General features: G+C 39.4%; 2 protein-coding genes across 4 annotated transcripts; one reads left to right on the forward strand and one right to left on the reverse strand.

Annotated features, from left to right (window-relative positions):
• Positions 1-734: 734 nt before the first annotated feature.
• LOC5576664 (sodium-coupled monocarboxylate transporter 1) lies at positions 735-13,548 on the forward strand. Its single transcript, XM_001656151.2, has 10 exons — positions 735-1,230; positions 2,847-3,006; positions 11,468-11,533; positions 11,603-11,654; positions 11,750-11,817; positions 11,999-12,153; positions 12,222-12,471; positions 12,535-12,915; positions 12,972-13,153; positions 13,210-13,548. Exons 1-10 carry the CDS (start codon positions 1,028-1,030, stop codon positions 13,451-13,453), a joined length of 1,761 nt encoding a protein of 586 aa, XP_001656201.1. The 5' UTR covers positions 735-1,027; the 3' UTR covers positions 13,454-13,548.
• An 8,020-nt stretch (positions 13,549-21,568) lies between these two features.
• Positions 21,569-26,055, reverse strand: LOC5576665 (exonuclease 3'-5' domain-containing protein 2). 3 transcript variants are annotated; one of them, XM_021852590.1, is made up of 4 exons: positions 26,019-26,055; positions 25,835-25,884; positions 22,080-22,723; positions 21,569-21,978 (listed from the first exon to the last, which is right to left on the reverse strand). In XM_021852590.1, exons 3-4 carry the CDS (start codon positions 22,676-22,678, stop codon positions 21,804-21,806), a joined length of 774 nt encoding a protein of 257 aa, XP_021708282.1. In that variant the 5' UTR covers positions 22,679-22,723; positions 25,835-25,884; positions 26,019-26,055; the 3' UTR covers positions 21,569-21,803. The 3 variants fall into 3 exon arrangements, with proteins under 3 accessions (XP_021708282.1, XP_001656202.1, XP_001656203.1); XM_001656152.2 differs by lacking the exon at positions 26,019-26,055 and adding an exon at positions 25,952-25,983; XM_001656153.2 differs by lacking the exon at positions 26,019-26,055 and having other exon boundaries at positions 25,835-25,997.
• Positions 26,056-27,563: the final 1,508 nt, after the last annotated feature.

The following is a 27,563-nucleotide window of genomic DNA, read 5'->3' on the forward strand; positions in this document are numbered from 1 at the left end:
CAAAGATGATCACATTCTGCAGATCGTCACCAATTGTGAGTCACAACAATCATTCAATAAAGTACCGAGGAGCATTCTGAAAAACGAGTCAATCACGTGCGTATGACGCAAATAAATTCTCTCCCTATTTTCTGGTCATTTGTAGAGCACCATCAGCATCTGCTGGACGACCATCATCACGGTCGTCATGTACGATCAATCAAGAAAGTATAACGATGTCCGAGACACGGAACCAATTGAGGTGCATCACCATAAGTACCAATCCTCGTACTAGTGACCAGTCAACGGATTTGCATATGGGATCAGCGCGCAGAACACTCACCTACAAAGTGCTGATCATTGTCGTACAGTGGTTCTCAAACTGGGCGGCAGAACTACGGTTTGGTGGATCGCAGGAAGCTTTGACTGCAACTGATAAGATGTGATGCAAGTACTCTCACAACAGTAGGCTTTGCGTCGATAGTGAGAAGAGCGTGAAGAAGGTTACTACAACCTTACGATTCGGAAGCTGCTCACGAATCATGATTCAATTAGAACTACGCGAATTTGAAGTCGAAGATTGCGGACCGCTGCCAAATCCCGAACAAGAAAAACGACGGCAGGGACCGTACACCGAGTGAGCCCTAAATTGAATGTAATTCTCTAATTTAGTTTAAACTAATCTCGGACTAGCGCATTCGCCACCGTTGACAACTACACACCGAGTAGATACCTACCTTTTATTTTTCGTATCCAACACATGGACCGAGCGGCGATGATCCTCTTAGTTGATCGATCGACCGAGATTATCCCGCCCCGGCCTCGGATTGGTTAGTTTGAGTTTGGCAGTGGACCGGATTAGACACGGATTCTGCGGTTTGCTGCTGGCTTCGGATGTAGTAGTTCGGTTCGATCGGGATCGCGATCGCGCAAAAATAGATTATCCGGGAGACGACATAAGCTGGCAAGGGTGGTAGCACGGATCGATCGATTCGCGACGGATTGGTGTGCGTGAGATATTGGATATTGGGAAGGAAGTGTGGTCAACATGGGTCAACTGGAGGATATTGTGGAACACATGAGGAGGTTCTCCTGGCCGGATTACCTGGTGTTTGTGACGATGCTGTTCCTGTGCATCTTGATTGGAATCTACTTCGGATTCATGCAGCGGAAACCTAGCACCGAATCGGAGTACCTGATGGGTGGGAGAACTATGTTGGTGTTTCCGATTGCACTGTCGTTGATCGCTAGGTGAGTTCGAATGTTTGAAGGATCCCAGAACCCTAATAGTCGAAATCAAGTGATTAGTTTTTGGATGTGATTCTTCTGTGATTTTTTTTTTGTCTGTTGCTCAGGCTTAGACCATGGGATTCTTCTGTGATTTCTGATTCTTGAAATTTGAGAAGATTCTCCTAGAAGCTTGGGAAGCTTCTTTCAGAAGATTGGGAAGCTTTTCCTAGAAGCTTGGGAAGTTTCACCCAGAAGCTTGGGAAGCTTCTCCCAGAAGCTTGGGAAGCTGCTCTCAGAAGCTTGGGAAGCTTCTCCCAGAAGCTTGGTAAACTTCTCCCACAAGCTTGGGAAGATTCTCCCAGAAGCTTGGGAAGCTTCTCCCAGAAGCTTGGGAAGCTTCTCCCAGAAGCTCAAGAAGCTTCTCTTAGAAGCTTGAGTAACCTTTCCCTGAAGCTTGAAACATTTCTCCCAGAAGCTTGGGCAGCTTCTCACAGAAGCTTGGGCAGCTTCTCTCCGAAGCTTGCGAAGTTTCTCCCAGAAGCTTGCGAAGCTTCTCCCAGAAGCGTGTGAAGCTTCTCCCAGAAGCGTGTGAAGCTTCTGCCAAAAGCTTGGAAAGCTTCTCACAGAAGCTTGGGCAGCTTCTCTCAGGAGCTTGAAGAGCTTCTCCCAGAAGCTCAGGAAGCTTATCTTAGAATCTTGAGTAGCCTTTCCCAGAAGCTTGAAACATTTCTCCCAGAAACTTGAGCAGCTGCTCCCAGAAGCTTGGGAAGCTTCTCCCAGAAGCTTGGGAAGCTTCGCCCAAAAGCATGGGAATCTTCTGCCAAAAGTTTGGGAAGCTTCTCCCAGAAGCGTAGAGAGTTTCTCCCAGAAGTTCAGAAAGCTTCTCTTAGAAGCTGGAGTACCCTTTCCCAGAAGCTTAAAATATTTCTCCCAGAAGCTTGGGCAGTTTCTCCCAAAACTTTGGGCAGCTTCTCACAGAAGCTTGGGCAGCTTCTCACAGAAGCTTGGGCAGCTTCTCCCAGAAGCTTGGGAAGCTTCTCCCAGAAGCTTGGGAAGCTTCTTCCAGGAGCTTTGGAAGCTTCCCCCAGAAGCTGAGGAAGCTTCTCTTAGAGAAAGGCTACTTCCCAAAAGCTGGGTCAGCTTCTCCCGGAAGCTTGGGCAGGTTTTCCCAGAAGCTTGGGCAGCTTTTCCCAGAAGTTTGGCCAACTGCCCACAGAAGCTTGGGAAGCTTCTCCCATAAAGCTTTCACTGCAATGGATTGCGTATAACAGTTTTTGTAGTTTTGTAAGAGGCCGCTTGACAGCACTGCAATGAATTGCGTATCACAGTTTTGTAAAAGGATATTTGAGAGTCATTTCAATATGCATTCACAAATATTGTGATGTTTTGTGACATTATTGTGTAATGATTTATAACGCAACTTAAGAGTTGTGTAACGGAAAAACGTTGCGTAATGAGTCATTACATCAGTTGCGTAGTAACTTTTACGACACTGCATACTTCAGTGTAGGCAAGTAGGCCAATTCATGACAAATTTGTGATCAAAGCAGTTTATTACAAAACTACAATTGAAACATTTAGCTCTGTTCAAGTTTGTAATGTTCATTGACTAAACCGAAGTTTGTCCCATCTTTCAGCTTCATATCCGGCATTACGCTACTTGGGCTACCGACAGAAGTCTACTCGTTTGGCATACAGTATGTGTACGTGTCGCTGGGCGTCATTACCATGGGTTTCGTCATGGGATTCATCTACTTGCCCGTGTTCCACAAACTGAACATCACATCAACCTACGAGGTAAGTGCGAACTTTTATACGATGTTATTCCATTAACTGATTCTGCCCAAATGTGCTTGCTACAACCAAGCGATTATCTAATTGAAACTAATTTACAGTTTTCGAACACCGAAATAAAGTACAATTTTGATATCAGCACACGATGTTGATGAACGGATCGAAGCAAGCGTTCTAATGGTTAGTTCAGTGCACCAACAACCTAGCCAACTGGGTTTTCGTTGGTTGCGCATGTGTTTGCCGATAATGACGTCCTCGCGCAAACGGGCGCGACTTTAGCTTCAGAAGGGGGTGGTAGAGCGATGCCGTTTAATCTCGACAATATCCCGCCCAAACCAACCGGTGTTTTTTCGTCATAACCACAACCGAAAACGGTCGAGAGCGAAAGTTGATGAGCTCTTTTTCAATAGAGCAGATCGTCGTTTTACGGCACGTGCTTATGTCACATTCGTGGCAATCATAGTAAGCGCCGTGGCGCGCTGTTCACGATTTGCTTCACTTGCTCTCACGAAGGGTTAGTAAAAACAGTAGAAGCATTAACCTAAGAATGCTAATGTCGCTGCTGTTCGTGTTACCAACATCTAGTTTGCCACGAACTAACAGCTTGAGCACCGGGCCTCAAAGTGTCAGATTAATTTTAAGAACCAAAACAACATCATGGTATAGAACAAATAATGAAAAACCATAATTTAAGGTAATAAAAATTGAAATCAATTTTGTGACAACTGCGCCATTAGCGTTCTACTACTAATATTTCTATTGTAAAAACCTGGGAGTATGAACGAACTGATCGATTGAGAGGATTTGAAGAGGGCAGGATCTGTCATTGATTCATGAATTTTCAAATTCAAGAAAATTTACGCGAAAATGTGATTAGTGTATTATTCTATTCTCCAACCGAAACACAGTGGACACATTTTTATCGATGTTTGGATGATGACGATCGATTACGATGAGGGATCCTAGAACATTACCATTTATTTATTTATTTATTTATTTATTTATTTATTCATTTATTCATTGAAATAAGTAACTTAAGACTTTTGGTCTTATATATGCTACATTGTTAATATTGCAGAAGCAGTGCCATATTTCTAATAATTTGTAATATTGATGTTTTGTTGGATAACATATTATTACTTCTTACAATCAAATCTATTATTCCTACCGGCAGCTTCATTTTTTACCGTCAAAAAAAATATTCAAATCGCGATAACTTTTTAGTTTTATGATATTTTCGCACCATTTTTTCACAAGTTTTCAAAAAACTCTTCTAGTTTTAGAATCTGTGTCAAAATTGAGCATTGGTCATCTGGATCCGGAGATATCCAAAAATTCCTTGGGGGACCGATGCGTTAACCATAACCCACGTTAATTTCTCAGGCTACAGAATTTTTATCGTGAATATTCACTCCTCGGAATGATACATTAATGCGAGTATATTGTGAAAAAATGAAGCAATTTGGTGCAGCCGTCTTTGAGTAATGAGGATTTATGTTTTTGGTACCACGCTGGACAAATAAAGATCTTGAAAACTCTAAAAAACCTCATATCCTAATGTTCAGATTTATTCAAGAATACTAAACCGATTTGTATGATTTTTTCAGAATAGCTCCTTATTACTTGGCATTGTATAGTACACATTTCATTTTTGATAAATTGACCAAAAACAAAATGCCCGTCAAAGACATTTATAATGGAGAATGTCGGTCCCCGAAGGAACATCGGAATATCTTCAAAACTAGATCACTAATGATTAATATCGACACGGATTCTAAAAACTAAACTAGAAAAGTTTTTTGAGATCTTGTGAAAAAATGGTGCAAAAATATTGAGAAACAAAAAAGTTATCGCGATTTGAATATTTTTTTAGTGGTAAAATGAAGCTGCCGGTAGAGGGGTTAAAGTGCTCAATACATGACAACTTATTTGTCAGTTAATTGGGAAGGTAGTTCCAAAAGGCAACATGCGATAAGGTAACTAATGTTAGAATCAAGAGCTGAACAATAGGTCGTATGAATAAAACCAAGTACCATCAGTGCACCATTATCCGCTCATGCTCCTATTTCCGCTCACTAGTGTAAAAGTAGGTTTTTCGATTCAAAAACCAACATTTTTCGCATGGATATATTCTAGCAATATTAACAACTTTCAAATGAAGGATAACATAATTCTTTATATTGAAAACCCAAGATCTCGTGAGCGATTATTGGATTACTATGTACTTATGTGTGTTCCAATAACCGTTCATGCAAAATTTAAACAAAATTTTAAATAAATGTCGACTTTAGTATACAGACTTTTTTATTGCAGTAGTAGCTATGATTTGACCTTAAAAAATATTGGGATAATTCGAAATTATGATTTTTTTTTTGTAAGTTCGTCACGAAATTTGTTTACCGTTAGCGGAAATAGGAACACTTAAATGCAATTAAATATTTTTTATGAAAGTTTTTCAAATTCTTTTTATTTTGCCGCTGATTACCTATACTTGGAGCTACATTGTGACATAAAAATAGTATTGATTGACACAATAGTTGTTTTATAATAAACACTTGAACACACAACTTCCCTTAAATGAGCGGAATCTGGTGCACTGATGGTACATGCTCATGTTCATCCCGATTTGAGCAAAGTAAAGTCTCTGAGCATTTACTCAAACCCGTATGGACAAAACAACACTTTACTCAGAGTAAGTTCGAAATTCGAACACAGCTTTTACTCTGTCAAAATTTTGTTTTTGTTTTGGCTATCTGGTATTTGCAAAGAAGGACTGGCATTCTCCTTCGGTGCAAATCGTTGTGCATAGTGTTTAAGGTGAATCAACTTCTAAGATAGCACAAAAACTTCAAAGGCACAAATCTCGCGAAGAAAGATTTGTGCCTTTTTTACAGATTCTCCTGGTTCTGTAATTTAGCTTGAAATTAATTTCAGAATACTTCGATGATTTTCTACAGAATTTATTCAAAGATTCCTTTCAGGATATCATTCCAAGCGTTATATTATCCAGATATTTTTTATGAATTTTGTTGTGGATATTGTTTTCTTAATCATTGTGCTTATTCTATGAGTGTTAGGTGAGAAATGTACGTGTCGTATAGCGAGGTGACAATTCTCGACTCGAGTGAAGTGACTCGTTGTGTGAATCAAACAGACACTCGTAGAATGAACCAAAATATTATGTTCTCAGGAGCTTCTCCCTTGGGGTTTCTATCTTATAGGGAAAGACGGACCCAATTTAATTTATATGTTACAATCAAGAATCAATAAATACTTTTTTCACGCAACATGTCGTTTTTGAAGCCTTAAGGCTGTTTGGCTACTGATAAGAAAAGGAGTCGCCTATCTCGATACGTGATAATTTTTTTCCCATTAGAAATTCACATTTTTCTGATCGCAGTACACGGCGTGTATAAGGGAAAGGTTTATCACAAGAAAAATAGGCATCGCTAAACCTTTCACCATTCGAAAACATAGGTTTTTAGCTTCCATTTTACGTGTCCCTCAAAAAAATCCACCGAGGGATCCCGAACATTTTTTTTTATTTTGATTCCTACTTCGGAATGGTTGGTTCGACGACGAGTGTCAGACGGTTTTGGACGAGATGAATTCAGTGCGGGCGATTATGCTGCAGCAAGGCACCCGTCAAAACGTAGAACAATACAAACAGAAGCGAAAACAGCAAACCAACCCATTTATTCCGGGATAAAAAGCGCCGCCTGGAAGAGATGGAGCAGCTGGACACCCATGGGGGTGTCCACTTTGCCCCGCTAGCTTGATGGCGACTACCAAATATAAGCTTTTTTTAAACCTATTTTTGAAAACAAAATATTTTTTTCCCAATTATGCAACCATGTTTAACAAATGCTTAAGAACTCTAAAAAGCATACTGCACATAAAAAACAGTATAATGTTCATGTACTCACAGTCAAAATTGTCAAATTCCTTAGGGTGTCCATACTGCCCCGTGTCCCCCTAACTTTGATAATGGAGTATGATTCGAACAAAATTGAATGAATAACGAACATTTGTAGGGCATTGCATACCTCTAGGCGTTTAACGTTATATGGAAATTTCTGACTTAGATTACAAAAATGGTCCCAATTTGTGAAAATGCTTTTCGCTAAGAGATTTGAGACCGATTTCAAGTTCTATGATAACTAGGCTGTCAAAGATAAGTGGCCAACTATTCAAAACTATATCAAATAGTGATCGTAGAACAGATTGTTTGTAAGCGTTTCGAAAATGCTAAAATTGTGTAATTTTTTTAAATTCGTATAAAAAGCCTAAAATGTTCTTGATTCAAATGAAAATCGCTCTTACATGAAGTGTCATACTAATATTCTTTAGTTTTGCATTCGTTTTGCTTAACTCATTAACAGAAATTATGATATTTCGTTTAGTATGTGGGTTACGCACTATCAAAGTTACCCGCATTATCAAAGTTACCCCGTTTTACGGTAGCTGGAGCTAAAAATGCCTACATTATGATTGAAGAAATCTTTGTTTCTATGCTGTTTCGTTCTTAAGTAGTTTTGTTGAAAATAAGCTTTATAAACTTATAAATGTACAAATTTGTAAACAGCTCATCTTGGCAATATTTGATCATGTTTTAGGAACGAAAAATGAGCGTATTTTAAAAATGTTTAGGATTGGATCTTATTGATCGCTCTTTTCAAATATACTTTGTTTGTAAGCTGGTTTGTAAGTTTTGAGAAAATTTGATTCCGATTTGACAAACAAAATGTTTCTGTGACGCTTTTATCTTCAGTTATGATTTTCGAACGAAAAGACTTGTACGAGAAATCTGGGCATTTTTCACAAAACTATGACCTAACGCAGGAATTAAAAAGTAGTACATCTTAAAAATTTCAGTGATTGAAATTTATAAAATTCTGTTCTCAAAAATATTTCTTTGTAAATCTTACACGAGTTGGAATGTAGTTTTCCCGGCTTTTCTTTACGAATTTTCTCAACGGTGGAAAATTTTGTGGAAAACTTTTTCCAGTTAACATTTTTTTCTATTCCTTAAAAAATTTGCTTCCATTTTCATAAAAAAAACTTTGTTTCTACGATGCTTCTTTCTTGAGCTATGATTTTTCAAAGAAAAGGCTCAAAATGGCACATTTGCACATTTTTTACAAAATTGGCCATAACTCAAAAACGAAAAAAAAGTACGTTTCAAAAATTTCAGCGATTAAAGCTTATGAAATTATCTTCTCAAAAATATTTTTTTGAAAATTTTCCACGAGTTGGAGCATAGTTTTTCCGGATTTTCTTTACGAATTTTCTCAACGGTGAAAAATTTTGTGGAAAACTTTTTCCAGTTATTTTTTTTTTTATTCCTGAGAAAATTTGCTTTCATTTTCATAAAAAAAAACTTTGTTTCTATGATGCTTCGTTCTTGAGTTATGATTTTTCAAAGTAAGTAGTGTCAGGGGAAAACAAAAAATTTCCAGCTGAGTTTTCCGGGAAAATAGGCGACCCTGAATTTTTCTCAATTTTAAATATCTCAAAATATGCAGGTTTGGCTTGTATTTTCAACAAAATTGATCTCATTTTACTTAAATAGTAATGCACAACGTAGTTACAACTTTTAAAATGATTTAGACATTTTATTTGGTATAAATGGGGTGGTTTTACCTCATCAACAGTGGTCGGTTTTACCCGCTTGCGCAATTTTCAGAACTTAGGTACCGTGGGGCAAGTGGGTAATGAAATCGTATAGTTGAGATTCTTCAAATTCTAAAGACTTGATATTGAAATAAATGGATTAGATGAAAAGTTAGACGTTTTGAATAATAAATTGAAAATTTGAAAGTTATGTTCACGATTTCTATTAACTTCAATATTAGTTAAGGCGTCCTAATTAAGAATAACATAAGTAACATGTAAACAAAGAAAAAAATTAATCTTATCAATTAAATTTTCTTCTGTTCAGTTACGTTTGTTGAAATGATTCGACAACATTATAACCACAATATTTTTAATGTTAGTTCTTACATCATGGGACAGCAATTGCATGTCGGCTCTGTAGAATTTACAACGCTCGTTATTTGTTTTTAAGAAAGTCGGATATGACGTCAGATAACTCTTCGGGAGAAATCATTTCTTGGAACGGAATTCTTCAATAAAGTTTTCGGATTCTTTTTTGTGTGGATAGACCTATACCCCAATTTTATGTTATTAACATTTCACGAGATTCCCGTGCGTTCTCTTATACTGCAACTTATCAATCAAAGTTTTTCTTTCAATCGACTGTCCGAAGTAGACACATTAATATCGTAATGTTTGGCAACCTCTTATAGAGAAGTTCCATGATTTACAATAGCTTTTATCGCTTTGAGTATAGTGTTTCTCGGATTATCAGCACATTCTGTTTTTCTATGATAATTGCGAAACTTGTTTACTTATAGCTATCTAAAGAGAAAACACAAATTCAATCTTAAATGAGAAACTTTTTACTTGCCCCACGTGATTAGAAAATTGACGGTGTTTCAATTTAGTTATTTTTAGGTCTACGTCGAATTGATTTCAAAACTTTTTTTTATTTCAGTTCAACACTGTCAGAGAGGACAACTTAGATGTGGTACAGAAAATTATTTTCCGCAACATTTTTCCACTGAAAATATTAAAACAAGATTGCACGCCGCCAACTTGTTACAGAGTAATAGTTGACAGGTTAATGGTTGAAAAATTGCAGGAATCTCTTACCTATCGTAGTGTTCTGAATGGCCTCAAAGGTTTAAGCATGAGTTTGAAACGTTAATTCATATATACAGTAAAATATACAAATTATTTTCACTTACCCCATTTACCCACTTGTCCCGCGGTACCTTATGACCTTATTTCAAAGCTAATTATTTATAATTCATATTTCACATCACTGAAATATACTTCACATTTCTGTTAAAGCATGGACGGGTAATTTATTATGTTTTTACAAATTCTTAAGTGAGCATCTGTTAAATTTAGATCAAATTCAATATCGACGAGCAGAAAGTTTGTTTTTGGTATTTGTTATGAAAAATTCAATGTAAATATCACCCTAAATGGTTCGGAATGTTAAAAATCTTGTGTGTATGGAAAGTGCTTGGAGAACTTTTAAGAGAATCGCTATTTTCATACCAAACTGAAGGTGGCCTGAATTGCTACAAGTATTTATTTGTAGTTCTGTCAGAGTTTACTTATGAAATTACTTCAAGAATTTCTTGAAATTCAAGGGACGTGGGTGCAAGGGATCTTTTCAGAAATCAATTTTAATTCTCTGAGATTAGCCGGAATTTCAAGAATTGCGTTTACTTAAGGAGCCTAAAGTAAGTTTGTATAGAATCTTCTGAAGAACTTTGTAAAGTACCAGTGATGACTTCTAAATCGATCACTGAATAATCTTTGAGTGATTTATAGATTTGTTCTTCGAGTAATTATAAGTTTCAATTATTTTACACATTACTATATAAAATAATGTAATGAAGTTTGATACCCGCCTTTTGACGTGCAGTTTCCAGGGCTTTTCGCAAACCATTGAACTATTAGAAAATGCAAGATAGAACATAGTCGCAATAAACTAAACTTTAGTTATTCTGATACAAGGTTCCAGATGAATGTTGAATAATAATTACATCAAACCTGTATTGAAATGTAAGAAGGGTTAAGTCTCACCATCGGTGGATTAAGTTAGGTTTCTATAATGATTGAATAATTTGGCTTATTTGCAACAACTTTTGTTTAAGCACTTTTTTTTAGAATACTTATTTTGACAGTTAAATTGTCTTACAAAGCTGTGAGAAGAAAAGCGTTAAACCATGGTTTCTTCCATACCTGCTTGAGAAAGGAACGTAACCACCTGCCCATGTCTCTTGCATCTAATTTTTGTTGTCATTTTGCTGACAAGCAATTTGAATTTGAAGGCGGTTTGTCTGTCATAAATGCCATCTTCTACAGCGCCCACCTTGGCGAGCGAGTCCGCTTTCTCATTGCCCGGAATCGAGCTATGAGAAGGGACCCATACCAAAGTGATGGTATATGATTGATTCGATAGAGCACTCAGAGTAGATCATATTTCGCCAAGGAAATACGGGAAGTGCTTTACCGGCCTCATTTAACGAATGTACTGTATGGAGCTAAGGTTATCCGTGAAAATGAAGTATTGATCAGAGAAGAGAGGCAATTCGCTCTAATGCGTAATGTATAGCTGCAAATTCTGCGACATATACGGAGAATGCACTTCTTATTGTCTGGATTCCATTGAGAAAATATCCTCGACCGACCGGATTTTAACCTAGACACCTTCAGGCTAAGGAAGGCTACCGGTCCCTTCATACAATTTGATATCTCGATAATCGATATCTTCTTGATATGTGTTGATTGTGTTTTTGATGATTATTATTCTCAATGTTTTTCGTTTGTCAAGTAATAACTGTATGAGAATAATCTCGGAACAATCACTGATTCATCTTTTCAGTATCTGGAAACCCGCTTCGATCGGCGCCTAAGGATGTTCGGTTCCGTAATGTTCACCATAATGAATGTAAGCTCGCAGAAATATTTGATCGAAACGTTAAGATTGATCACTCAAAATGATTACTTTTGATTCCAGATTGGCTATCTTCCGATTGTGATCTACGTTCCAGCACTGGCATTCAATCAAGGTACGGAAATTTTTGGTTTTGGTCGTAAGCACAGAACGGTGTGGTGATCGTACAGCAAACCTATTGACCCTACATTATTCTGTTTTCCCCAATAGTGACCGGCGTCAACATCCATGTGATTACTCCTATTGTTTGTATCGTCTGTGTGTTCTACACCTGTGTGGTAGGTGTCCGTGCTTGTCTATGTGTATGATACATATGATTTTGAACTGTAGATTTTTCCAGGACTTGCGGCCTGTTGCATGCGACTTAGTACTTGTTAGTGCATGAACTTCTTAGAATGGTATGATCGCATGAGTTTTCAAGATGGCGGAACTTACAATATGGCGGATTGATGTTTTCAGGGTGGGCTGAAGGCCGTTGTCTGGACGGATGTCGTGCAGACGTTTTCCATGTTCGGTGCGCTGATTCTGGTGGCCATCAAAGGAACAATTGATCTAGGAGGCTCGGATATTGTGTTCCGAAATGCGTGGGACACGGGGCGTCTGGAGAGGCCCAAGTAAGGGATTCATGGGACTAGGATAAGTAGAGCAAATGGAGAAAACATAACATCTAGTTTCGTTTTAGCTTTGACATCAACCCAACTACCAGGCACACGCTGTGGTCACAATTGATCGGCGGGTTCGTGTATTGGCTGCAGACCAATGCCGTCAGCCAGAACATGATCCAGCGCTATCTATCGCTGCCGTCGGTCAAAGCAGGCCGGAAAGCTCTGTGGATCTTTGTATTCGGCGTGTGCATTTTGATGGCGCTGTGTAGCTACAACGGCCTACTGATCTATGCCACCTACCGGAATTGCGATCCACTGACTACGAAGGTAATGGTCGAGTATTGAAATCTGCCATTCATCGCAACCTATCATGCAATATCTTTTCCACAGTTGGCGAAGGCGAAGGATCAACTGTTGCCGCTGTTCGTGATGGACATCCTTGGAGAACTGCCCGGCCTTCCCGGGCTCTTTATCGCGGGTGTGTTCAGTGCCGCTCTGAGTTCGCTATCGACCTGCCTGAACTCGATGTCGGCCGTCATTCTGGAGGACTTCGTGAAGCCGTTCGTCAAGAAACCGCTTTCGCCGAGGGCCGTCAACTGGATCATGCGATCGGTGGTCGTCGGAGTGGGTGCTCTCTGTGCAGCTCTGGTCTTCGTGGTGGAGAAGATGGGCACGGTTCTCCAGTTGACCATGAGCCTGGAGGCCATCACCAATGGACCATTGTTAGGAACGTTCACACTCGGAATTCTGATCCCATGGGTTGATGCAAATGTAGGTAAACCGATGGAAAGTTTTAGCGATATGACCCCAACTTGAATCAATTTCAGAGTGCCCTCACGGGAGGTATTATCGGAGTCCTGTTTATGTCCTGGCTAAGTCTGAAGGCGCAATATGCCGTTGCGACCGGAGCCATTGTGTTCCCCCACAAGCAGATGTCCGTCGAAGGATGTACCTACGAGTTCGATCATTCTCTGGCGAATGCTACGATCAGCAGTACTGTTACGGCAGAGTAAGCCCCCGATGACAAATTCCGAACCCGTGTTAATAAAACCCAACTTTTTCCAGAGAAATTTTCCCGCTGTTCCGAATATCGTACATGTGGTATACCTTCCTGGGGGCTGCGGTTACCATCCTGGTGTCCGTCTGCTGTACGTTCGTCTTCGGACGCAATGATCCGAAGAAAGTCGCACCAGATCTAATGGCGGGATTCGTTCGACGGTATGTACATCGGGACGTGAAGAGTGATCAGGATAAACTGGCGCAAAACAATCACGACAATGGAAAAGTGGTAAAGGAGTCTCAACTCTGAACGGGTCATTCCAGTAGGCAAAGGATCCATTTCGAGACGGTATGGTATGCGTTCCTATAAATTCGTTATATTAAAATATAATTTCCTGGTGGACATTCGTTTTGTACATTTTGTTTGAAGAATCCATACAATATTTGACTCTTCTACCGGCAGTATCATTTGTATCACTTGAAAAAAATATTTCTTCATAACTTTTTTTTGGATTTTTGATGTTATTTCAGTGTATGAACCACCCTGAGAGAGAGGCACAGATACTACTAGAGTTACACATTTCTCAGCGTTAGCGTAGTTACGGTATACTTCGTAGATTGGATACTAGCTATATTCATGTTTTTATCTTTGATAGTCTCATCTAGACTGCTTTCAAGAACAAGGCTTGGGAGTTAACCTTGATCTAATCTGAAACAAGAATACCAAAACCATGAATATCGCTATTCCCGGCCACGCCCATCTTTACCGTAACTTGGGATTGGGGAAAGAAATGTTGATGTAGCACTTACTAAACGAGAGGCCTCCGACTCAGTGCCACCCTCATAAGTGCTACGGAGTTGGGGGTTGGGAAAGGTAGTAGGTCACTAGGATTCGCTTGAAAACCGGGCGATGGACCCAGAGCATTTGATATTTAATTGTTTTTAATTTAATCTTCTGAATGTTCCGGCAATCAAAAGAATTCTGAATAAAGATGCTTTATTTACAGTTTGAACAATATTGTTTCCCGTGAGAGAAAAAGAGATAAAAAAAAACTGCGCTTTAACGATAGTGAAATTCTGCTCGATAAAAAGCAGAGTCGATCCCTCCAGGGTCATCGAAATAAACACAAAAAAATAGAGGAGAAGAAATACGCACACGCCCGAAAAAAAAAATGCATTTACGAGAAGTCATCTCTCGCCCCCTACGAGCAAGCAACCGAATTGAATGACCAAACACTACTGACGAACCTCACGATGTTTTTTAGTAACCGTACAAAACGAAATCGAACACGATTGATCACGATTCCGTCTTCCGCTTCCCGTAGGAGCAAGCAACAGAATCCAATGGCGAAACACTACTCCAGGCACGGATATCTTTGTTCCGTGATTGTAAACCGACAATACACAAAATTACAAAAAAAAACATCGAATCGTTCCGGTTATAGCTATCAAAATTCAACTGTTTCAATTGTAAACTGAAATCCGAATAATAAAATGGAACAAACTCACCAAATTCCTCCAACCGGATACTTTCCGGTTCCAGTAAGGGTTTTCGTTTTACCACTAATAGCGAAACTTCGGACGTTCGGCACGCAACACATTTCTTTTCCGACAATATCTCTACTACTCATCCACGTTTCAAACAAAATTTTTCACCAAAACACCTTGCTAACGATTTTAGCTATAACTATAGTGATCCTTTATAGAGAGATAAGCGAAAGTAAAATGGAATGATTTGGCAACAGACCAGCAGTGCTGATTTTGCTCGGCGTCGAGCAGTCTTGGGAACTGTGACCACAATTCACTACAGTTCATCGATTCTGCCATTCAACCAAAACACAAAGCAGCAGCAGCCAATGAGAATATATACCGAGGTGAGGAAGAAGACATTTAGTGTGCGTGACATCCGTGTACGGTGCAAAATGTTTCACTACTACAAGCGAGGGAGCTCCCATAAGAAACCATGTAAATTAGTGACGTAGTTATTTTTGTTTACGTTTTTTCTCTTCACTAATACATACCTTTTGCTTCTTCTTCCACACCTTAGTATATATTCTCATTGAGCAGCAGCATCAATACCATCAGGTTTGCGCTGCCGACGGTTCACACACTGCTTGACTGTTTTTGTCTCTCCACTATGACCGTTTTCGGGCAGCCATTCCAAGGTGAATGATTGAAAAAAGTGTTAAATCATTCAATCGCCAATATTTCGCTAGTGTTTTCAACTAATTGAAATCTATTAGCTCTAACAGAAAGAGCACAATCATTCCGTTGCGATACATATAAACAAGTTCAATTTCATGCTACCTTTATCGAGCAAAAATGCAAGACCCCGAAAACCACAAAAATCGTGTCACCACTGTGCTTGAGTCATTTCGCATTCGGGGTTGAAAAACGTTAGGAAGAAGAAGATTACAGTTTTGAAGAGCCGTGACATTTTTTTGTTTTGAACGGTTATGGTTTGCTTTGGATTTTGATGGTCGGGTAGAAAGATGTAAATGTAGAGGCGGTAAATGTTTGCTCCAGTACTTTTCTTATCACTGATCCCAAATATCCCAAAATTTCAGACTACTCAGCCAGAAAGTTCGCATTCGGAGCACCTAGGGCAACCTCAGGGCGTTCCAATGTTTACGCTTTCTGGCATTGTGGATATCATCCTTAATTTCTTCAATGCTTCTGACCCAGTGAAGAACATTGTCAAAGGATTGCTTCCATGTGTGACTCCTCTTTTGAAGCAGCTGGCTTCTAGAATGCCCCTCCTTGCAACGATCATATCTTTTGATGGATAAATTATCCACAGAGATTTTAGAAATTAGATAGTTTTAAATTTTTAGTTAGTAATTTACAGTGCGATGTTTTTGCGTTATCAGAAACATGGCTAACACCTGATGTGACCCTTCCTTTCCATGATTTTAATATTATTCGCCTGGATCGATCCGACTCATATGGAGGAGTGCTTTTGGCGATCAAAAAGCATCACTCGTTCTACAGAGTCGATCTGCCGCCGATGTCAGGCATTGAAGTCGTTGCATGTCAGGTTACTATCCGAGGCAAAAGCCTCTGTGTCGCCTCCATATATCTTCCTCCGAGAACGGCGATATCTCGCAGAGATCTCTCTCATATCTGCTCAGTTATGCCTGAACCACGGTTGTTCATTGGGGATTTCAACTCCCACGGAACAGGCTGGGGGGAACTGTGTGACGACCACCGATCAACGTTGATATATGACCTCTGCGACGACTTCAATATGACAATTCTCAACACTGGAGAAGTTACACGAGTGGCACCTCCAGCTCAAGATGGAAGTCCTAGGGATAGCCGTTTATACCTCTCAATATGTTCAAGCTCATTATCGCTGGATTGTTCATGGAGGGTAATCCAGGATCCCCATGGTAGCGACCACTTGCCAATCGTAGTTTCAATTTCCAATGTAACACAACAGTCTTTATCCATCGATCTCGTCTACGACCTCACGAAACACATTGACTGGGGAAAATACGCGGAAACGATCATTGATGGAGAACAAGCGGTAGAAGTACTTCCTCCTTTGGAAGAGTATCGATTTTTATCCGAGTTGATTCTCAACAGCGCGCTTCAAGCACAACGCCGTCCTGTGCCAGGTCCGTCGGTTCGTAAGAAGCCTCCCAATCCGTGGTGGGATGACGAGTGTAAGGAACTCTATCGCGAGAAATCCGCCGCGTTTAAAGACTTTCGGAAACGTGGTTCAATTGACAACTATGAGCGCTATTCTTCACTTGAACGCAAGTTTAAAAGCTTGGTCAAAGCGAAGAAAAGCGGTTATTGGCGTCATTTTGTGGAAGGATTATCGCGTGAGACCTAGTTGAGAACGCTCTGGACCGTCGGAAGAAGAATGCGGAATACATCGTCAGTTAATGAGGATCGAGAGAGCTCTCCTCGGTGGATTATCGATTTTGCTAAGAAAGTTTGTCCGGATTCCGTTCCTGTTGATCGCGTACGTCGAGATATTCCGGTGGATAGGGACGCCATGGATAGACCGTTTTCGATAGTTGAATTCTCATTTGCTCTCCTTTCATGTAACAATTCCGCTCCAGGAATGGATCGATTCAAGTTCAGTTTGCTTAAGGGCCTCCCTGACGTCGCAAAGAGGCGCCTTTTGAACTTGTTCAATCACTCTCTGGAGAGTAACATTGTTCCGGATGACTGGAGGCAGGTGAGAGTAATAGCCATCCAAAATCCCGGGAAACCCGCGTCGAACTATAATTCGTACCGTCCAATTGCGATGTTGTCGTGTATTCGCAAGTTGTTAGAGAAGATGATTCTCTTTCGACTGGATAAATGGGTTGAATCGAGTGGCATGCTGTCAGATACGCAGTTTGGTTTTCGCAGAGCCAAAGGAACGAACGACTGTCTTGCGCTGCTTTCTTCTGAAATTCAACTTGCCTTTGCCAAAAAGGAGCAGATGGGTTCAGTGTTTTTGGATATTAAGGGTGCTTTTGACTCAGTTTGTGTTGATGTCCTTTTCGACAAACTCCACACAAGTGGCCTTTCATCAATTTTGAACAATTTTTTGTACAATTTGTTGTCCGAGAAGCATATGAGTTTTACTCATAGCAACTTGTCAGTTTCACGAATTAGCTACATGGGTCTCCCCCAGGGGTCATGTCTGAGTCCCCTTCTTTATAATTTTTATGTGAGAGACATTGATGACTGTCTCATGGAAAATTGCTCGTTAAGACAGCTTGCAGACGACTGTGTTGTTTCTGTCACAGGATCAACAGCAGCCGAACTACAAGGACCCTTACAAGATACTCTGAACAATTTGTCTACTTGGGCCTTAAAGCTGGGTATCGAATTCTCTACGAAGAAAACTGAGATGGTTGTCTTTTCAAAGAAACACAAACCTGCCAAGTTTCCGCTAACACTCATGGGTAAGACAATCACTCATAGCATGTCTTCTAAATATCTCGGGGTCTGGTTTGACGCCAAATGCACCTGGGGGAAACACATTGCGTATCTGACACAGAAATGCCAAAAACGAATCAACTTCATGCGAACTATAACCGGAACATGGTGGGGAGCCCATCCGGAAGATCTGATCAAGCTGTACCGAACAACCATCTTGTCGGTCTTAGAGTACGGTAGCTTTTGTTTTCAATCCGCGGCGAAAACACATATGCTGAAGATTCAGCGGATTCAGTACCGCTGTCTTCGCATCGCGCTAGGCTGCATGAACTCGACTCACAATGAGTTTAGAGGTACTTGCAGGAGTACAGCCCCTGACAGATCGTTTCGCGGAGTTAATACTCAGGTTCCTTATCCGTTGTGAGATTCTCAATCCATTGGTTATTGAGAACTTCGAAAAGCTGCTTGAACATAACCCTCAAACTCGTTTCATGAGTGTGTACTACTGGTACATGACGCTGGAGGTCAGCCCATCTTCGGTTAACACCAATCGTGACAACTTCCTAGACTTCGACTGTTCCACTGTATTATTTGATTTGTCCATGAAGCAAGATATCCATGGTATACCAGATCACTTTCGTTCAAAGTTTATCCCTCCCATGTTTGCAAGTAAATTCGGGCATGTCAGCGAGAACCGACAGTTCTTCACTGATGGGTCAAAAATGGATGATATCACTGGTTTCGGTGTTTACAACGTTTTTCATAGCGCCTTCTTCATGCTTCAAAAGCCATGTTGTGTATATGTTGCTGAGCTAGCAGCTATACATTACGCCTTAGAGTACATCAGTTCTCTCCCACCCGAGCACTTCTTCATTTTTTCCGACAGTCTAAGCTCTCTGGAGGCTGTTCGATCAATGCAGCCGGTGAAGCACTCAGCGTACTTCTAAGGTAGGCGCTAAAGAAGGCGATGTTTACGAGCGTCAAATCGCCTTCGATGATTTTTTTGCATTGGCCCGTCGGGAGACATTGATCAGCTGGCAACAGAAATGGAGAGGCGGAGAATTGGGTAGATGGCTGCATTCCATATTTCCACAGGTGTCGAAAAAACCATGGTTTAAGGGGTTGGGCATGAGCCGTGATTTCATTCGTGTCATGTGTCGACTTTAATGTCCAATCACTATTCGTTAAATGCGCATACCCACCGTATTGGGCTCTCAGAAAGTAACCTCGGGCCTTGATTTAGAATATATGAATTTAATCTATCTGTTTTTGAAGCGAATCAATATCCGAGTTTGATTGTGTTCGTTCCCTGTCTTTCTTTTTCCCCTTCAAATTGTCCTCTTCTCGTCGTGTCTCCCACAAACCGTTTACCTACCCACAAACCAAGTCGTACCTCGACGGCAGTGCGAAGCAGCTAATGAGTGCTTTCCCGATTTCCGACGCGAACTACCAGAAAGCGTGGGAGGCGCTCACGAACTTCAAGAAAAAAATGGCAATTGAATGCGTTCGACGAGATATTATGCATCCGGTAGAAATCAAGACCAACATTTATTCAAAACTATTGTTTTCTCGGGCCCGGAGCGTCGCAGCTAATCTGTGAATAGTGCGCTGTGTTCATAAAAATCGTAAGAATACAGCGCCACGCTAAAAAACTGATTTCAAAATCCGGCGAGTTGCGGCGCGTCGCGAGTCTCACTGGCGCGATCCGGTTTGGTGGCGGTGCGACAATATACAACACACGTGATCCGTGGCTCCCGCAGATAGAGTTGGCAACACATCTACCTCCTTTCTCCAACTATAGTATACCTTGCTGCTGAACGAGTAATTCAGTAATTTCTCGGCCTATCTTGATGCATGGGAAATTTCTGCAAGGAATCGCTCAAGACTGCGCTTTTTTCTGATCGCAGTACGCAGTTGAAAAGAACTGTCAGTTCAAATGGGAGTCGCTGTAGAAAATTTCCGCAAGGAATCGACGAGAAATTTCTTTAGCGATTCCTTTTTAGTAGCAAATCAGGCTTCAAAGTGAAATCCCTTTTCGGTTCTTTTTTCGTTTAATTCGCGTTAAAGTGGTTCTGCCCACACGTACAACCCCATATAGATGTACCCTTAAGGCTAAGTAGCCCGTAATTCGTTTTGGCAACAATGATGACTTTTCAGCTTGCATTTCAAAGTGATAAAACTCAGTCTTGATAGTTTATATTGACTTGAAAATGTATCACTGTACGCGCTAACATGCGTAAAGTATGCTGATACTTTTTCAGGTGTGTCAGTGCAAAACCAACTGATTTTCTTTGATTCGAAATCGTGAGATGAATTAGCAACAATCATCAACGACGTGTACAAATTTCTATGACGGCCTACTTCGCCTTATAGTTTTTCATAGATCAAACTACCGTAATTTCGGGTGAAATTGATCGCTTTTCACGGTTTTTCTTGTCTGATTTCTGTAATGTTGATAATGCCAAACAACTGAATGCAGGAAAACAAGTATAAAGGTGAGCCTTATTGACTCAAGTATTGAAATTTTCTAACAAATGTGATTTTAGTGCTAAAAAATATGTCTAAAATAAAAAATCGGGAGGTCTCATTTCGGGGTGAAATTGATCACTTATCAATGCCATTATTGTTAGTTTTCAAAACAACTTTGCATAATAAATTTGAGCTCCCTGAATCCGAATATGCTTGCCAAATTCTTAACAATACAATATTTATAGAAATAATGTATGTTTAAATTTCAAGAATAACGCAGAAAGCGCCTAAATGTATGCAATTTCCTAAGGAATTTCCTGATATATACCAGAAATTCAATTATTTTAACCAAATCAACGAATTGGTACGAGTTTTGGTTATGAAATCTAGTTTGGGGATATATCTTAAGTATCCTCACAAACTTTCAGGATTATACCATGTCCAAATCCTTGTCTAGAACTAGAAGTTTATTGATGTTTGTCAACACTGCACCGTACAAGATTTTGAAATTTTACATTATTTCAATAGAAATGAACATTTTTGAACGCAAAAAACTTCACAACACACAATTTGGACATACTTACGACAAACAACGTTCATTCACTACAGGTTACATTGATATTTGTGCTTCATTAGGAAGAAATAAAATCGAATGACACAATGATCAATTTCACCCTACTGATCAATTTCACCCGAATTTACGGTACTCAAGTTAGATTATTTTGCAGATCAAACACCCTCATTCTTGTTTACGGCGGATCCAACTTTCGATCGAATCCTATTCGTTCGCCTTAAAATATTTGAATAAGAAAATTCAAAAAAAAAATCATTGAGCTAAAATGTTTGTTCCAAGCTAAATTAAAAACTAAAACAGTTATCCTAATATGAGATGTATGATATAATATGATATATGAGTAATAATAAGAGATATGAGCAATATGAGAAGAATCTACAAAACCTCCGCGGTCGCACAAAATGGGGTCGGAAGCTACACGTTGGGCAGGCCTAACCTAACTAGACAGACAATTTGATTTGCTTATCATGGCACTTTCTTCATAAGCTATGAACACTGTTTTCAACAATAAATTCTTTTATATTTCATCTTAATACTTATCTCTTTTAAATACTACACTAAAAATTAAAATAACAATTCGAATTTAATTGCAAAAGCTCATTGCTCGCAGTTGGCAGTGAGTACGAGTATTCGTTGAAACAGTTTCCCCACAAAATAGAAGATAGATATTCATAGAAACCATCATACCTTATACCTTAATGAACATAGTTCCTAAATACCTTCATCAACCTCATCAAAATTCCGTATACAGATGTCCCTGCAGTTGCTGGGCCTGCCGTACGTCTAGCCTCATCCGTTTTGCATGCGGTTTTTGTCTTTTCTGGGGCCGTTTTGGTGGGGGTGGTGGTTTCTTAAGCTTCGGAACTTTCGGAATCTGGTAACGAACGTCTCGGAACGGTTCCATTTCACTGAAAAGGAAGAAATATTTTTTTGACTTTGAACTTATACCGGTATGATCCGTTGAGTCATCGAGGAGTTCGGTTCGGTCTCGTCCGTTTCCATTACTTACCATAACTGAATCCTTTGGTTGAACGCCCGGAAAATCTCCAATCCCACAATGGCATCCTTCGAAGCGTAATCGATTTGTCTCTTCGTTAGCAAAGGTCTTTCCCAGTTGGATAAAATGACGTTTTTCTTTTTGTCCATCTCGAACCCAAGCACACTCTTGGCCAAAGCTTTCATACCGTACGGCACTGGAACGTCCAACCGTTGTGCCAGCGTTTGCAGATCCATTGTGCCTCTTAGGGCCAGACCGTAATCCTGGTGTAACTTGATACCATCAGCGAGCGGTCCAATGCCCACTTTGAGGATACGATCGTTGTGCAGGAGATCGCTCAGTTCTTGCGGTATACTGTGCAAACGCGTCATCTGCACCAGAATGCAGAGACCTCCGGCGGACGCTAGTTGCAATAGGGCTACCTTTCGGTTGTTGCCCATGCTACTGGTACACCACCATTCACAATCGAATCCCAGAACCGGGTAATCTTCGCAGTGGAGCTTAAGTTGAAGCGTGAAATCCTGACACGTCGCGTAGTCGCCCACAACGTGGACCTTGTAGCGACTGATATCTATTGCCAGGGGTGGAAGCTGACAAGAGTTGTCGGTCATTCTCCTGAATTTATGTAACTATGCGCGATGAAGATTTCCGGTATCCTGGAATTGATTGATAGTACAGACTCATGTAAAATTATGCTTTGATCGAATGAAATATGACTTTCAAAACGAATTCTAACCGGAAAAACAGAGCAAGTAAAATTTAAAAAGGTAGATTACTATAGGTTACTGATTCAAATCAAATTAGAAACAAATGCCACATTACGCCATGACTGCTTGAGTCCTCTGCGCTGTTAAGACCTCCATGTCCCTTGCAATAGAGCGCTGCATATGACGAGCCTAACCTCACTTATTTGACAGCTGCTGGTCCTGTTGTTTACGTTTCGGACTTAGTCGTTTTTTCCATCATTTTTTCATCTTCGCATTTCTATCACCAGCATGCTGATGGTGACGATTTTCCACGGTAAGAAGATAGAATTATACGATCTGTGGGTATCTGCAGTGGATTTGACCTCTCCTCGCAGCAAACTTTCACGAAATTAAGAATGATTCGAAAAAAGTACTAAGTCCAAACTGTAAACAACAGGACCAGTACCTGTCAAAATTGATGCGTGACGTCACAGTGCAGTGGAGTATTGCCCAAAATGTTATGGCTCATAAGGTAATCTAGAATGCCGTAAAAAGTGTACTGCGATCTGTCAAACTTGGGTACCTTTTGCACTACCGAGGGACCAAATGCAGTACTAGAAGTGGTACCCAATCTGAGCTCGAGTGGGACGGACCTTAAAGTATTCGTCATGGTGCTGCTTCCACGTCTGTTCTTACGCGAAGCTCGTTACTTGAGACAATGATCTGTTGATAAGTGGATACAGACATCCTATATATTTGTTTTGCTTTGAATGCTTTACCGTGCTGCATCAATACCCGGACGCTTAAGCTGGGACACATGTTCAATCTCCGTTTTAAACCATTTTTCATCGAATAAGATGTGAGTTCATTATTTATACACATAGTTTTATACTAGAACTTGATAAGAAAAGTAAATTTTATGTTGAAAATTATAATAATTACATGAAAATCATTAAAACAATCGAGTTTGTCTTGTCTTTAAATTCGGACACCAGAAGCGTTACCTGTCCTTAAATCCGGACACTTGTGAATCAAAATCCGGACAGCATTTCTTCAGTATGGAGTATTGCAACTATATCAATAAAAATTTCATCTGCATTTAATCGTATTTCACATTTATAAACACTACATGCCGGCCTTTGATCTATGATGTTTATGATAATGGAATGATTGTAAATTTGTGGTTCAATCACTTCAACTGAATCCAAACATAAACTGCTGGGCGCTTGAAGCTAGAACCGTAGAAATATTTGAATGAGACTGTATTTCTGTGTAGAAAACGGCATTCTAATCACTGATAACACTTAACTGATAATGTTTGCAAGTTTTCTTTTAGATTTGCCCTCCAAATATTCACTATAAGATGTAAAACACTGTGCTCTTGAATTATGTCCGGATTTAAAACCAACTGTCGAAAATTCCGGACAGTCTATTTTGCACCGCAATATTCCTATTTATACGAATTTCACGATCGTACAGTTTCCGAATGCATATAGAAACATTTATTTCACTGGTAAACTCGAAATACTTTGTGAGTAATGCAATTTAAATGCATAAACTTAACACATAAACACAACTGAATGTTAAGGCACGTTCATCTCCACTTTCACCGAAAATGATTCACACTGCAGAAAAACCCATTGCAACAGGAGCGACTTTTTTGTTTTGATTATCATTAATGTTTAGGCAATGGTAACTAGATAACGAGTGATTGTAAAATGATCAGCAAAATTGAAAGTGAATGTTGTGTATGAAATATACCACATATATATTTAATTTAATATTTTATTAACCTATTTTATCAGTGTCCGGATATTGGTACCGTCCGGATTTTGATTCACCACGGTATTGGATACCGCATTTCGGGATTAAAACGATGAGTTTTCGAATATTGATTTATCATTTCGTTTTGAAATGCAAAAATGTTGCAAGTTTTATGGTACTTCAACAAAAAAGTAAACGCCTATCTCGATGCGTGGGAAATTTCTTGCAAGAAATGCTCAAGAAAAGCATTTTTTTATTGCAATACGCAGTTGAAAAGAAATGTCAATTTAAATGGAGCTCACTGTAGAAAATTTCTTGCGCAGAATTTTTTTACTTTTCTTGAGCGGAACATCATACCTAGCTTTAAGGCAGGTTTGCTACTGACAAGAAAAGGAATCGCCTATCTCGATGCGTGGAAAATTTCTTCTCAGAAATGGTCCAGAAAATCACATTTTTCTGATCGCAGTACGCAGTTGAGAAGAAATGTCATTTCAAATGGAGCTCTCTGTAAGAAATTTCTTGACCCATTCAGTCAAGGAATTTCTTTACATTTCTTGAGCGGAACAGCATACTTAGCTTTAGAGGGGAAAGAAACCCAGAACGTAGAGTACACTAAATTTATTTTCCAATTCAAATTCTTAAGCTAAGTATGCTGTTCCGCTCAAGAAAAATAAAAATTTCTGCGGAAAGAAATGGTCAAGAAATTTTCCACAGTGAGCTCCATTTGAAATGACATTTCTTTTCAACTGCGTACTACGATCAAAGAAAAATGCTTTTCTTTACCATTTCTTGCAAGAAATTTCCCACGCATCGAGATAGGCAATTACTTTTCTGTTGAAGTGCATACTTCGCTTTAAGCCTGATTTGCTACTGAAAAGGAATCGCTAAAGAAATTTTTCGTCGATTCCTTGCAGAATTTTTCTACAGCGACTCCCATTTGAACTGACATTTCTTTCAACTGCGTACTGCGATCAGAAAAAAGCGCATTCTTGATTGATTCCTTGCAGAAATTTTCCATGCATCAAGATAGGCCGTTGTCAGCAGCGAATCAGGCTTTACGGTCTACTATGATTATAACCACCGAATTGCTTCGATCTCCATCACAAATTACTTTAAATGAATTTACTCAAAATTAAATTGGATTTAGTTCCAGTAATTTAATTTTTTGGAAATAAATTCCAAAATTCAGTGTTGGGTTTTTTCAAACACCGCATTTTTTTTACGGTACACCTCAAATAAATCGAGGTGAGAAAATCGAGGCATTACTGTATATAAAATCCTTTCAAAAAATAACAATAAAATTTATTTAATACTTACCGGCGATGGCAACTTCAAAGCACGGCGACAGTGGCGATACTACGATACGACTGAAATTAGAATTTAAAAGTAACTTGAGAATTTAGAACTGCTTGAGCCCTTAGCATTTACAATAACCATAATTATTTACAGCTAAATTTAAAGTAAACTGTTGTAACAAAATCCTGATTAACAAACTACTTACCACGAAGTATATAAGAAATGTAAACAAAAGCAGCTGTGGAAGCTAGAGGTGTTCAAGTTTTATTCTAAAATCGTTGAGATATTCTTGTCACTACACGGAGAAATCAGAATACTTAAAAAATGAGTTCTTTTTACTCAAATTTGGGTAAACTGCATTTAGTTTTTACCCACGGTTGGGTTGTTTTGCCTCTCTCGCAACAGCAACAAGTCCATCGCACTCGGGCTCAGATTGGGTACCACTTCTAATACTGCATTCGGTCCCTCGGTAGTGCAAAAGGTACCCAGGTTTGACAGATCGCAGTACACTTTTCACGGCATTCTAGATTACCTTATGAGCCATAAAATTTTGGGCAACTGTAAGGGACATGGAGGTCTTTTGTCTTTGACAGCAATGTTGTCAAAAACAGAGAGAGGCGCACCGACCCAGCGTCGAAGTTCAATGGAATAAGCCAAATTTGGGTTCTTTCGAGTTTACCTAACGTTAAGTTGTTTTAACCCATCAGGGAGACTTCGAAAGCTAACGCTGGGTAGATTTTTTTTGCGCTTACACGCTTAAATAAATAAATTCTAAGATGCTTAAAACTCATACTAAAATCATATTCGGTCCATTCACCCCATGAGATGCATATCTTTCTTTTATTCTTTCAAAGTATAAATGATATTTAAGAATGATAATGCATAATGAGGCAATTTAATTTAGTTGCCGCTATTTTTGTTTACATTTAAAATCGAAAGCCAGGAATATAAAAATCACATAAAGTAAAAAAAAAAGATTTAAAAAAATCATATTTATTTCGTTAAATATCAACTATCGCTTTTTGAGTCCTACGACAATACAGTGTTCCTACGTTACATAAGTTTCATGAGTGTATCCTATGTGTAATCGGAACGGAATCCTTGACAGAGTCCCGGTGAGTATTAAATACCTTCCGGCTCGCTTCCCGGTATACAAGGGCGTTGGTGGACCTTCCTCTGGAATCGCCAATTAGTTTAATTTGCCAGTCAAGAATGATTTGTGGAGTAGAAGATAAAATCCGCTAACATTCTCAGGAGCGTCTGCTTCGTTTAGCTTGATGATCACATCCGGAAGGCTGAAATGAATCCAATTCTTCCTACATGATCTCTTATTATTTACTGTAGTTTTTCTTACTTACTTGTGGGACCCTGGAGTCTTAGAATCATCGATCTATCGTATCACCATCGATTCTATGAAAAAATCTCGAATAAGTAGCCACATTTTGTTTTCGACACGAGCAGCAAGAGTTGAAACTGTAAAAGAAAATGGCCAAGTCCCATGTGTTGCTCATAATAGTCGAAAAGCATTGCAAATAATAATTTTCTAAAATTCATGGCGAAGTATAAAACATATGTTGATGGTGCATATTTCATATGCTGGGCAATGCATAAAATTAAAAAATGCAACGACTGTAATAATTAACACCCTTATTGGTATTTTCGAAGTTCTCCGTGTAGTTGTTTGTTTTGCCGCTGTCAACACGCTAACTTTCAAGTACCCATTAAATGAGTTCAAAATACCAATTTTATT

The sequence above is a fragment of the Aedes aegypti genome, chromosome 3 (genome assembly GCF_002204515.2).
Source record: "Aedes aegypti strain LVP_AGWG chromosome 3, AaegL5.0 Primary Assembly, whole genome shotgun sequence".
In the NCBI taxonomy this organism is placed as follows: Eukaryota; Metazoa; Arthropoda; class Insecta; order Diptera; family Culicidae; genus Aedes; species Aedes aegypti.

Excerpts from the sequence above, each read along its gene's own strand:
- LOC5576664 (XM_001656151.2), top strand. The coding sequence starts at position 1,028 with ATGGGTCAACTGGAGGATATTGTGGAACACATGAGGAGGTTCTCCTGG. Across the intron at positions 11,534-11,602 it reads TAATGTTCACCATAATGAAT|ATTGGCTATCTTCCGATTGT; the intron begins GTAAGCTCGCAG and ends TTTTGATTCCAG. Across the intron at positions 11,818-11,998 it reads GTGTGTTCTACACCTGTGTG|GGTGGGCTGAAGGCCGTTGT; the intron begins GTAGGTGTCCGT and ends TGATGTTTTCAG.
- LOC5576665 (XM_021852590.1), bottom strand. The coding sequence starts at position 22,678 with ATGACCGACAACTCTTGTCAGCTTCCACCCCTGGCAATAGATATCAGT. Across the intron at positions 21,979-22,079 it reads AACCAAAGGATTCAGTTATG|TGAAATGGAACCGTTCCGAG; the intron begins GTAAGTAATGGA and ends CTTCCTTTTCAG.